At 42.1% G+C, this 12,563-nt stretch overlaps 1 protein-coding gene across 3 annotated transcripts in view; it reads right to left on the reverse strand.

Moving 5' to 3' along the window:
- Positions 1-7,182, reverse strand: part of CRY3 (cryptochrome 3) — a 95,368-nt gene extending 88,186 nt beyond the window's left edge. The window contains exons 1-2 of one of the 3 annotated variants that reach the window (XM_086525827.1): positions 6,995-7,182; positions 6,511-6,792 (exon numbers count right to left, since the gene is read on the reverse strand). In XM_086525827.1, the coding sequence (XP_086381953.1) occupies positions 6,511-6,792; positions 6,995-7,103 (391 nt within the window). In that variant the 5' untranslated portion in view covers positions 7,104-7,182. Of the gene's footprint in view, positions 1-6,510; positions 6,793-6,889 lie in introns of all 3 variants that reach the window. The other 2 variants (XM_086525826.1, XM_086525824.1) reach the window with 2 other exon arrangements.
- Positions 7,183-12,563: the final 5,381 nt, after the last annotated feature.

Consider the following 12,563-nt stretch of genomic DNA (forward strand, 5'->3'; position numbering starts at 1 on the left):
GACAATCTGGAAGTGAAACTGTGACAAGATGTTAGCCCACCACATCTGCTTTTCCGATAGCTGCTTCTGTGACAAGAAGTAGCATAAACTCTAATGATCATTGAAGACCGTAAAATCGGCTCCAAGTAGGTAATGTCGCCACTGAGTAAGAGCATGGATAACCACCAACAGCTCTTTCTCATATATCTGTGTTCTCAATCCCGGCCTTGAAAACAATCGGCTCTCACAGGCAATGACATGGCCTTCTTGCATTAAGACCACACCCAGACTACAACCACAAGCATCACAATATACTTCGAATGACTTTTGCAAATCCGGTAAAGTCAAAACTGGTCTCGTGGTCAATTTCTCTTTCAAAGTCTGAAATGTAGTCACCTCTGTGGGTCCCCACGAGAAAGGGACTCCTTTCTGTGTCAAGATATGCAAAGGGGAAGCAACCTCTGAAACTTTCTAATGAACCGTTGGTAGTAAGAACATAACCCCAAGAAGCTTCTAACTTCATGAACATTCTTCAAATAGGGCCAATCACGTATAGTCTCAATCTTGGCCGGGTCCATCTGCACTCCTGCTGCTTAGACAATGTGTCCCAAAAAGTGTATCTCTGATAAGAAAAATTCACTCTTCTTTGCATTGATCACCAACTTGTGATCTCGCAATGCCTGAAAGACCTATAGCAGATGTTGTCTATGTTCTGCCTCATCCTTGGAGAAGACTATAATGTCATCAAAGAAAGTGCCAACAAAAGATCTGTACTCTCTGAAAATCCTGTCCATCATTCGGTTGAAAGTCGCCGAAGCATTGGTAAGGCCAAAGGGCATCACCAAAAATTCATATAAACCGAGGCTCGTCCGAAAAGCTGTCTTATAGACATCTCCCGGCGCGATTCGAATCTGATGATATCCGCTCTTCAAATCAATCCTGCTGAAACAAGAGGATCCCTGTAGTCGGTCAAGAATATCATCGATCCTCGGAATCAGAAATCTATTCTTGATGGTGATTTTATTGAGAGCTCTATAATCAATGCACATTCTCCAAGATCCGTCTTTCTTCAAAGCCAACAACACTGGAGAGCAGTAAGCTGAAGTACTCGGCTAGATAAGACCCTTTTCCAAGAGGTCTTCCACTTGGTTCATGATCTCTTCATTCTGGGCTCGGCTCACACGGTAAGGTGGCCGGTTCGGTGGTGTGCTTCCAGGTATCAGATCAATAGTATGATCCTCAAGACGAGTTGGTGGCAACTCGCCTGGCAGGCCCTCAGAAAAGCAACCAGCATGAGTGGAGAAAATCGTGGCATTCTTTATCAAGGTCAAAACATATTCGAGCTTCAATCATCATTTCAGTTCTCTCCAGAAAATCGAGTAAAGAAACTGAATTTCATCAAGTACAATCTCTTTGCCCTTCATTTGTCAAAGTCGCTTTCTCAGCTCAATAGTCAACCACGGCGTTGTTCTTGTGGTACCAAGGGATTTCAAGGAGGACATCACAACCTTCCTAAGGCCATTACGTAGAAGTCCTCGTGCCCTAAACACCCTTGACATTGCAAACGAAGTTTGCCAATGATCGGTGTAATGGCAACATCCCGTCCAGGTGCCACTAGAACTGCCTCCGCCTGTGGCCTCAGCCTGTCGGGCATAATTCCAAATCGAGCCGCCAATTTAAGTGAAAAGAAGTTGGCCTTGGCTCCTCCATCAAAGGAAAATGAGGGCTTCTTGATCTCTCACTTTGCCCTAAGTGCGGCAAAGTTTTGTACTTTCGTTCATCTGATTCGGTTCGGGCTCCACACAATGTGGTACCAGTTTCTGTTTTCATCTGCCTTTTCTGCCACATTCCTCTACTGCTCTAGAACTCTCTAGCCTGTCTTCAGTCTGTTCTTGTTGTGCCTTTTTGGGGCACTTTGCGGAGATGTGTCCAAATGCCCCGCAACCAAAACACTTCCCCTCTTTGAGATAGATAGACCTTTCTCTAAGAGTCAATCGGGGACGTGTATCTTTCTTTTCTTTGTTGTGGGAACATCTCTCTCTACTTTCATTGTGAGAGGTATGTTGGTTCTCTAAGTCAAGATCTCATCAGTGGGGCAAGTCGAATTTCCCGAATGTATCGCAAAACCCCGTTTCTCATGACCCATCAATTCTTGAATAGAATTCAACTTTTGTTCCAAGCAGTAGTCTCGGATCTCTGTAAGGAGTCCGCAACAAAACCGCTCAATATGTTCCTTAGAAGAGACCTTCATAAATGAAGAGGTTGGTAGAAAAGATTTCCAAAATCTCTAGCAATAAGCGTCCAAAGAATCTCCCTTGGTCATCCGAAGATGATTCCAAGCAGTTCGTATATCTCGTTCGTACTCCCGAGTCAACCAAGAAGAAAATAAAGAGCCTTTTGAATTTCAACCATGTAATGGAGCTTCCTTCTTCAGAAGAAGAGTGGACCACCATGTTCGAGCATCTCGGAACCCAGAAAAGGATTCAAATTTAATCAACTGTCCACCTTCTTTAAATTCTTTTATTTCTTGCTCATCTTCAAGGAAGTCATATTCGTTGGCTCTGTAGAAGTCCTTTTCAAGAGTGCTTGTCAATGTCTTTCTGTGAGTACATGTTCTGCTTTTCTGCACTCGTCTGTCTTTTCGGCTTTCCTCCCTACCTGAGAGGAGAAGCGATGGCCACGCCATCGTATCAATCAAGTAATTCTTCAAGTGTTTCACCAATCTCGGGTCCCTGGAGTACTTAATCAATCTATTCACACATATGCCAATCTGCAATTGACGTTTGAATTACTTTCTGCCAAACTTGTTCGAAAAATTTTTGCCCAAATCTTCATTCTTTTCTTCAATTCCCGCGCCGGATTTTCAACTTTTCTTTGCCTTCCCACTGAGAGATGTCATCTCTGTCAGATTCTTCACGAGAACACATGTGTAATCTAGGATTCTTTATGGCTTAATGCCCTGTAAGACAGAGCAATGAAAACGGGAGCGCGCCCGATGCACGATGTATGAAGGGTGGGAGTGGCTAATAAGTCCGGGGTCGGGACACGAAGATTCTTTTTCAAAAGCTGTGTGCGCTGCAAAAAAAAAGATCGGATCCTCCGTAGAAGAAGAATCTTTCTGTGCTCTAATACCATTGTAACAAACTTGGACACCCCAAGTCAAGATTCTACAGCGACACAGCAGAGTCACTTTAAAACAGTTCACAATTCACACTTGTCGACACGGCCCCCGGCGTAGTTCCATGCCTAGAGATATTGGCCTCAAAGACTGGTGCCCCTTTCAGTATTTCTTTTTGTATTAATCTGTGTTCAAAGTACAAGAGAATGGGTAGGAACTCCCTCTCAGACTCTACGTCCAGATGCTCTGAGAAGTGAGGCGGCCTAGCCCACTAATTTATTGATACAAGGGATGCCCAAAAGCAGAGCCCCAAAAGCATTAACTTGAAAAGCTTTTAACAAAAAAGCAATTATCCCAAAAGCTGTCCAAAAATCAGCCAACGTAAAACCAGGGAATTCCGTACGCAATGCCACGTCAGCAGCGCATTCTGCGGCGCTTTTTTCGGATTGCCACGTGTCAAACAGTCAGCGCAATTCACGACGCTTTTTTCGGGCCAGTTCTCCGCTGAGTGTGTGTGTGTGTCCAGGGTTAGCCGTGTGACCCATTTGTGACACAAAGTCTACTTGGAAAGAGTTTGAGACTGTCCAAAAGCGTTTTCTTACAAACGTTCTCCAAGTTAAGACACAAACACCATATATGCTCCTACTTCTTGAGTTGGGATCTCTTCCGATTGAGGTTATGGCATGGAAAGGGTTGTGGAGTACATGATAAAGATGTATCAAAACCCCTCACATGGACTTCCTACAATTGCATGCGAAGCAGCAAAAAAGTTCAAAAGACGTAAAAAAGCAAGATCTTGTGCACGAGATGGATGCAAGACATAAAGAAGTGGTTTGGGAGATGGGATGCATTACACTAAGGAACCCACGAGGCAGTGTGGGTTGGCAAAGATTTCTTCACGGATTACCCTGAGTTGTTGGCAAACAACAAGGAAGCCATGCAGCCCAGTACCAATACCTCACCTTTCAAAGGAGGGGAATGCCACAAGCACATCTAACCATATGTGCATGTGGACAAGCTGTAACTCCTACTTCTAGGGTTTAGGACAGCCTAGGAAGTGTTCTGGCACCCTTGTGAGCCTATACGCAGGACGTGCATGTCCAGACACTTTGCATACCCTCTGATTGTACAGTGCATTAGTACCAATGCATAAGCATTTTACCGCATGTGGATCCAACTTACCATGTGGGAACCACCTCTTATCGAGTCACTTTATAATAAGTGACATTTATGCATATTTCTCCAAATCGTGGGAGGCTCAAGGGAACTGCTCCACCCAGCATTCTCGAGCTATATAGGCAGCCAATTGGGGTGCTAGAGAAAGCAAGAAGCACAAGAAGAAGAGAGTACATGCACTACCCGAACCAGTACCTTGCAGCACCTCACCTCAGCATTTTGGCCTCAACGCCAGTACCTCGTCACGCCCTACAAGACCAGCGCCTTTCAGCCCTCAGCCTCATCAGCGTTTTCAGTTTTCAGCCCTCAGCATACATAGCATTTTCAGAATTCAGCCCTTAGCCTCGCAAGAACCAAGTATTTATAGCAAGTACCCATCAGCATTATAGTAGTACCAAGCATCTACACCAAGTACCCATCAGCATTCATCATCTAGAATCGTTGTAACAGCATTGTGCAAGTAATAAAGCAAGTACTTGCTCTAGCAACAGTAACCTTGTGTTTGTGCGGAGTACTAGATCCAAGCTATATCCTAAACATTTCCGCTGCATCTGACACGCATCTTCATAGGAACCCATCTTAGAGGAGTGGATGCTTGCCTTGATAGCCATTTCTCGAGAGACGACATTATGGGTAGAGCCACGGTCAAAGAGTGTGAAGGCATCTTAATCCCCTTCCCCCAAGCATAACATGATAGAGCTCCTTGTGGACCTGAGCCTCTGTATAAAGGAACTTTAGTACCTTGTAATTATCCTCTTTTGCTCCTTTTTTGAGGGCATGTACGATAGATGTGACCAATCTCTCCACATCTAAAACATTTATCCTTTCTCTTGTATCTCTCAAGTTCTACGGGATGCCTTTGTAAAATCCCTTCTCCTTTTCCTTATTGTTGTTTTGGTTCTTGCCTTGAGAAAATGGATTGAACTTTTCTCTTACTTGAGACTTGTCTCCCGATTCAAGAAATTTGTGCGCAAATTTTCCACAAAGAGATCTCTCGCTTTAGGCTTTCAATTTGATCACTCTGAAAACATCTTTATGTGATCAAAATGACTTTATATTACTTTCAAAGTATTAGGCTTCATCAAAAAATTTATTTGGTGACATAACCCCACCCTTACATCAGAGTCGTTTTCAACTATGAGCGTATGAAATTGTCGTATGCAGCCCAGTAGTATTCCTAGACACAATTTATGAATCCATAATGAACACCAACTGAATACATTTGGCTTTTGTAATCGATCAGAAGACCCTCTAACTACAATAACACTTGCCCTCATTGCCAGAAGGCCTATTTGTATCTAGCAAGGAGCCCTTATCAGGAGAAAGGCGTTTGACTTTAGAGCCAAACACAAAGGATCCTACTATTCGCATCCATGTGTTTGAAAAGGCAAAGATGGATAAGTTATGTTTTAACTACATGGGACGTGGACATGGCCAAAAGGATTGTCCCAAGGGCAAATCTACCACGCTGGGGCAGCGCACATAATGCAATTGCTTCTCTTAGAATCCTCTCCTTGCTATTCCAATGCGGAAGTAACGCATACCAGAGAAGTAGAGAGCCTCCGTCACAGACTGGTGTGAGACAACTCCTATATGACAACAGGATACTCCAATGTCAGGTCGACCAACAACCAAGAGAATACCCTTTACCAATCATCACTAGGTGGTGAGCACAAGTAGAAAGCATCTCTTGTGGTTCGGCCTTAATTGCAACAAATTGCCAACTCAGCTGACGTTGCTTTTGTGCAATAATGGGGGTGTTGCTTGTAATGGTTCACAGCCACCAACTCTCTAACTAGAAGCATATGGCTCCTTGTGCCTAGCTTTCTATTGTTAACTCTGTGGTTACATCAATTATTCAGGTTTACGTTGCAGTTTTGATAAACACATTGTTGCATATATGGTAGCGCACTGTCTTCACCAACTTTTTTCATGGCATAGGACAACTACAAATATGGTAACAAACTATGTGTCTTTGTCACATTTCCTTCGAGCTTATTTTTACAATGGCAAACAACCATGACCAGTATTTCTGTAAGTGCGTATAATTAAAAAAATGTATATGTTGATAAGGTCCTTGAAAAGCACAATATATGCATCTGCCCAGCAAGCACTTTTGAACGCAATGGATTACTTTAACAGCATGCACATGCAATGAGCTTGTGCATAAGGAAACAAATCATGTTCAACAGACTTTAAAAATCCCATAAAAGATAGGCCCTTAGTTTGCTACTAACCTCCTGTTTTGGGGAACCCAAAGTGATATGTCGTACCAAACTGTCGAGGATCAAAACAGAAAACAGGGAGGAGTGCCTCCGAAGCTACCCAGGCCTTGCAAAGGGCCTCATTATCGAGAAGCCGAAGATCATTTCTACACCAAACAATGGCAATCCCCTTGCCTTTCCTGACAAGCTTATTGGATGTGTACCGTTTGAAAGCATCTGCAGCAGCAATGTCTGCTTTCTCTCCCATGCTACCAGTAGCAGAGTTGAACCCACAGTTTATCAAGAAGACCTGGTCTGCAAATCAAGGCAACAAAGCCAACCAGGTCTTCAGAAATTTTCAAGGGGACAAATACCCACCACATACTAAGCCTTCACAACAAACAAAGCCAACCAGGTCTAGATAACATTTCGAAGGGGGCAATACCAACATTTGAGCTATCAGTAAGTAGACTGGACTTGTGAGCTGATGGAAGCAAGAAACAAAAGGTGGACTTACAACGTGACCTTTGGCGTACTTTGTGGGCGATAAGGCTCTTTGCAGGTCTGAGAGAGGTGGGTAATGGTTGGATGCTGACAGGGATGGAAAGAGCCAACACGTTGATCATTTCAGTTGCGAATGTCGCAAAACAAAATGCAAATCATCTGTCTCGCTGCGAGATGGTAGAATTGCAGTTGGATACGTGGCTTCTTAAGAGCCGTGAATTGACATCTTTTTTTTTTTTTTCAATCTGATGCTTCCCATTACACGCATGTGGCAAGGGTTGAACCAAAACGAGTATGGTTACCCCCTCAAAACTGAGCGTGATTTAAATGAGTGATAATATAGTCATGGCCACACACAAAATAACGTATTGTTAAATGGGATTTTTCATTGTAGGCTCTTTTTTGCGCAGGTTAGAGAGAGAAGCTCACCTTTTGAGAAGTTTTGAGATTTGGAAGTAAAAAACTGTTGAGCATATTTTAAAAATGTTAAAGCGTCTCGATCGAGAGAGGGATTGTAGTCGATGAGGTTTCCAATGTAGAAAATAAATACCTACGAGCTAATTGAATGCAATGAAAGGACAAGTTGGGGGAGTCTCAAACCGAAAAACGGAAGAAGAAGAGGAAATTGAATCTCTTTGAGCTACAATTGGTATTATCTCCCATTTTGAAATTACGGATTCATGATTCCGTGCGTGTGAGGGTGACATGCGAGAGGCAAGCCGTTTGAATATTAGATTACCCTCCTGCGTGTGGGAGGCACCTTAAAGCCCCTCGCCTTAAACACTAGGCCAACCCCCCTTGACAGAGTGTCCTTTGTCTTAACACAACCCACAATAAAAAAACAAATTATAGGATTCTATTTATGGTATGTACTATACATGCAACAACCAACAAATTGCTTAAAGAAGCTCCGCAAGCACGTTGAGTGCTTTAGTGTATGCAACTTATTTGGCTTACATGTCTTCTTCCACCAACTAGTCTTGCTTGGTGGGCCTTGCTAAAACATATTATAGCAATGAATAATTAAACAAACATGATTTTGACAGGCTGTATGGAGCCAAATTCATGCGTATTGGATGTGATATATGCTTGTCGTGTTGCTGGCTCAGCCAATGTTTCCAAAATCAAGAAACTGGTTTCGTTTTGGGCTTGATCCATTAGGTCAAAGGATTGTAGCTGTGAATGGCGATGGATCATGTCGCCTGGAACCTCTTCAGACAATATGCAGAATGCTATTCTTTTGTATAGTCGTTTGTCTAGGTTTGTTCTTGATGTTGAAAGCAAGGACAACTAAAATGGTTGAGCTGGATAGTTCATGAGTTGTAGAGTGTAGACTAGCATTATTCGACCAAGACATCAGTGGGCTGATCTTCGCTCTAGCATCTGTAATTATTATGTACAGATGTTGATCGACATTGAGTGTATATTTTTAAAGACAACATACATGTAAACCAAACTAAAGGAAGCATTGTGCAAAATTCTAAAACAAGCAAGTGGTAAAGCATCAATGAACTGCAATAAGAAATAAAATGCTTTACTGACCTGTAATGACGTATAGGTGCATTTCGATTGTCCAAATTGCAGACCAATATTTGAGTCAAAAAAGCAATGTGAATAGTTAAACATTTCGCCTTGCGATGAAGGGTCACAGACTGAAAATACGAAGTATACGGTGCACGTCATGCAGAAGTGCCATACAAAAGTATAGTGGAGAGTTGGCACTATGGTCTCTCCAAAAATTATAAGAAACGGAAGCCGTGCCCTGCCCCGTAGCATTTATGTTGCACCAAGCAAACGCATAGCCATGGGGAATTGGACGCAAATAACGACCCTTGCAGTGTTGTCGAATTAGAGACTTGCTTATGCAATCAAAATGTCCACTGTTGTGAATATATGTCCTCTCTGTCAGACACAAAACACGCGTTAAGACAAATACAAAAGATATAGGATATAGATTAAACTTAAAGAGAGATGAATAGTCGTTCGTTCTTTTGTCTCATCATCCAATTGTTTTTCCTCTACTCGCCAGTCTCCAAAAAAAAATGTTGTAGCTAAACGTTCTTTTCCTTCTTAATAGCTCTACATGTCGCCCTCTAAAAACTCTTCGTCCATTTTTTTTGGCTTCCCAAGCTCAATGCTCTCTTGCACTCAGCTTGGCGCTTTGCAAATGCCAAGGCTCTTTGACTCTCTTTGTTCTTTGTGATTTGAAGATCCTGATTCTCCACCTCCCTAACCATGAGCCACGTTGGAGAGGCCACTAGTGGTAGTTGGTATTGAACGATCATGGTCAACTTCTTGCAGAGATGAAGCAGTAGCATGCATGTCAGCTGGCCGCAGACAAGTGGCGGGCTTGACTAATATCAGTTTACATGCTGCACTGCAATGTCAACATCAACAATACCAATTTACATAGCAATTATAGTACTTGTAATAACGCCACCAACAGTGATAATCACACTAATCATGGCTTGTCTTAGGTGGACTCCATTGATCTCCATGCAGCCATTTAATGTGCTTGGCACTATAGATTGCACCAATCCATCCGCTGGAAACATTGCCTATCCTATATTTGGCAAAGATTAGGCTATGATGTGCAACATAGCTTGCCACTCGCAAGCTTTTCCCAGGATGGAGGGAAAATCTCCACTCCCTGCATCTGACCCACGGTTGTGTTGGGAATGTATTAAGCTTTGGGAGCTCACACACCAGAGAAGAATACCGGATGCAAGTCAGAGAGGCCTTATGGGAATGAGGGATTAAAGGATTCTGCTGGACTTTTTATCTTTAGCCCCCTTGCAAAGAAAAAGGATCGCCTTTTTGTCAACATTTTGTACTTCAACTCTTTGATGGACTTACCTAGTCTAAGATCTTTTTTTGGGGTGTCCTTTTTTGGATTAAACTTTGAGTTATCCCCTTCATGGGAAAAATGTATGCTTACCTGGAGCTTCAAACCTTCCTTAAAGCTTTTACTTTTTAATCAGAAATGCGTGTTTACTTCCAAAGTTGAACCTTTGTCTTGTAATTGCACCCTTCGGACCCTGGTTTTGTTCCTAACCTTCGTCATGTGTTGGTTGGTCAGGAGCACCTACTTGTTCCTCAAGAGGTTAAGAGAATACTCATGATAGGGTTAAACCACATACCATCTTGCCCCCCTAATCTACATGAGGCTTTTAATGAACTGTATATGGTCTTGTTAAAACTGCTTGCTGATAAGATAGTCATCTTACCTCCGATTCTGGATATCAACTCGGTTAAGCAATATTTTTATGATTATTGTCTGTAATGGTTACCCTAGAAGTTTGGTTATGATGTTGATGTAGACATGAATGTCATATTCTCCTCTCTTAAACATCGATATCTTATTACATATGCTGACAAAGCCCCAAACAACCCTCTTTTTATTTGTAAAGCACTAATACAAGAGCAGATTCAACGCAGACTCACCAGTAGTGATTTCACTGCTTGCTTGCAGGACCCTTCTTATGCTATCATAGATATGCTTTTAAAAAAATGAACTTACCATCCTCAACCCCCTTTCTAATGGCATCATTTAAGATACACAAGAATAGTTTTAGATGGCTGACTTGTGGTGCTTCTAGTATTTATTTAGAAGCCTCGTTGCTCATGGCATGCCTCTTGAAGACTTGCCTACCTTTGCTAAAACATAGAGCTAAGGCACTGAACTGAAAAGCTCTTCTATGCCATAACCTAAGGATACAATCTTGGTGGATTATTGAATCCATCTATGATCGTGTAATTAACCTACCAAAGGGAGCTAGCATATTCTACTCAGCAGACATTAAGAAATGCTATGAGAATATCCCCCATAGTGGAGATATGGGTCTAACCCCTCTCATTAATCACCTCATTACTTGTGCTTTCAAGATCAAATACTTCCTACATTTCTTTCCAAAACTTCCCTACTTTCTGTCAAGAGGGAACTTGGTCAAAAACAAAATATAAGAATTGACTCTCCTTCTCCCTTGATGATGTAATTAGGACCAATACTTGGTTGATTAACCATATGTACATTCAATGTTACCAAAAGTTCTACCAACAAACTGTTATGAGCACGTATAGAGCTAGAAGAGAACAAGAGGAGGCACTCACAATGTACAAGAACTTGGACTTGATGATAAGCTTAATATTGATTATAAAACTTAATACTTTATTAAGAGAGCTAGATACAAGACTTGGAATACATGACTTGAGTACAAGACAAGGCTTGATTGCAAGGACAAGACTTGAACATAAGAACTAGAAGAGGGATTTCCTCATAGGAGCCTCACAACTGGTGTTGGCAAGACTAAGGGTCTTGTGGCCCAAGACCCCTATTTATATTAGTGCTTGAGGAGGTTACTCGAGGAGGTTAGGACTTTCTAGGTTCTTCTTGAGGAGGTTAGAATATTCTAGAACCTTCTTAATCCTTCTTCAACTTTCTAAAGCTTTCCAGAAACTTTTAGATTCTTCCGGAATCTTCTCCAAGCTTCTAGAAACTTCTTGATCCTTCTAGTTCTTCTAGAACCTTCTAGATCCTTCTTCAACTTTCTAGAGATTTCCAGAAACTTCTAGATTCTTCCGAAATCTTCTCCATGCTTCTAGAAACGTCTAGAATCTCCTTGATACTTTTAGAACTTCTAGAATCTTCTAGATCCTTCTAGATTCTTCTAGAGCCTTCTAACGATGATGTAAGCGATGACATAGGCGATGATGCAGGCAGCGACTCAAGATCCATGGCATTACCCTCCTCTAGCTCCTCTTCCACGAAGAGTGGTTTTCCTTGAGTTGGGTTCCCATTTTCATTTATCATTGGAATTGGATCCAATGATAATATGCATGTACTCAGATTGTTTGCTGGTTCCCAGGTTCATACACTAACATCATAGCATTTCCAATGCACCACTTACTATTGCAACTCAAGAATCTAGGACTTTCTCGACCTACATATCTCTTCATGTCCTTGAATCTTACCGAACCAGGTGGTTGTAGGGCTCTTCCTGGGATCTTAGATGTGTGACAAGGCTCTAGGATTGAGACATGAAAGCCGAATGGATTTTCATGGATGAGGGCAATCGGAGTCGATAGGTGACCGGATTGACTTGACGGATAATTTTAAACGGGCCAAGCCTTCGATAATCAAGCTTTTGACAGGGACGAGATGAACGCAGATCACGTCAGAGGAGCCACACTTTATCCCCTTCTTTGTATTTTGGATGCTGCATGAGATGGAGATTTGCACTTTCCTTATACTTGGATTGAGCTTCTTTGATATGAATTGTAAGTTCTTTGTGAATTGCAGATAATTGTTGTGTAAGATGCATAGCAGTTGGACTCTTGACTTGATAGTGTCTATGGATATCCTGTTTGGGATGTTGACCATAATTAGCAAAGAATGGAGTGTGATGGGTGGAGGCATGAAAACTGTTATTAAAGAAGAATTCTTCTAGCGGTAGGAGCTCGACCCAATTATTCTGGTGATAATTGATAGTACAGCGGAGATACTATTCCAAAACTTGATTTATTCTCTCTGTTTGTCCATCACTTTGTGGGTGATTGGCTGAGGAGAGGTTGATTTGTACTCC

This window comes from Adiantum capillus-veneris, chromosome 12 (genome assembly GCF_014529385.1).
Source record: "Adiantum capillus-veneris isolate H3 chromosome 12, ASM1452938v2, whole genome shotgun sequence".
Classification (NCBI taxonomy): domain Eukaryota; kingdom Viridiplantae; phylum Streptophyta; class Polypodiopsida; order Polypodiales; family Pteridaceae; genus Adiantum; species Adiantum capillus-veneris.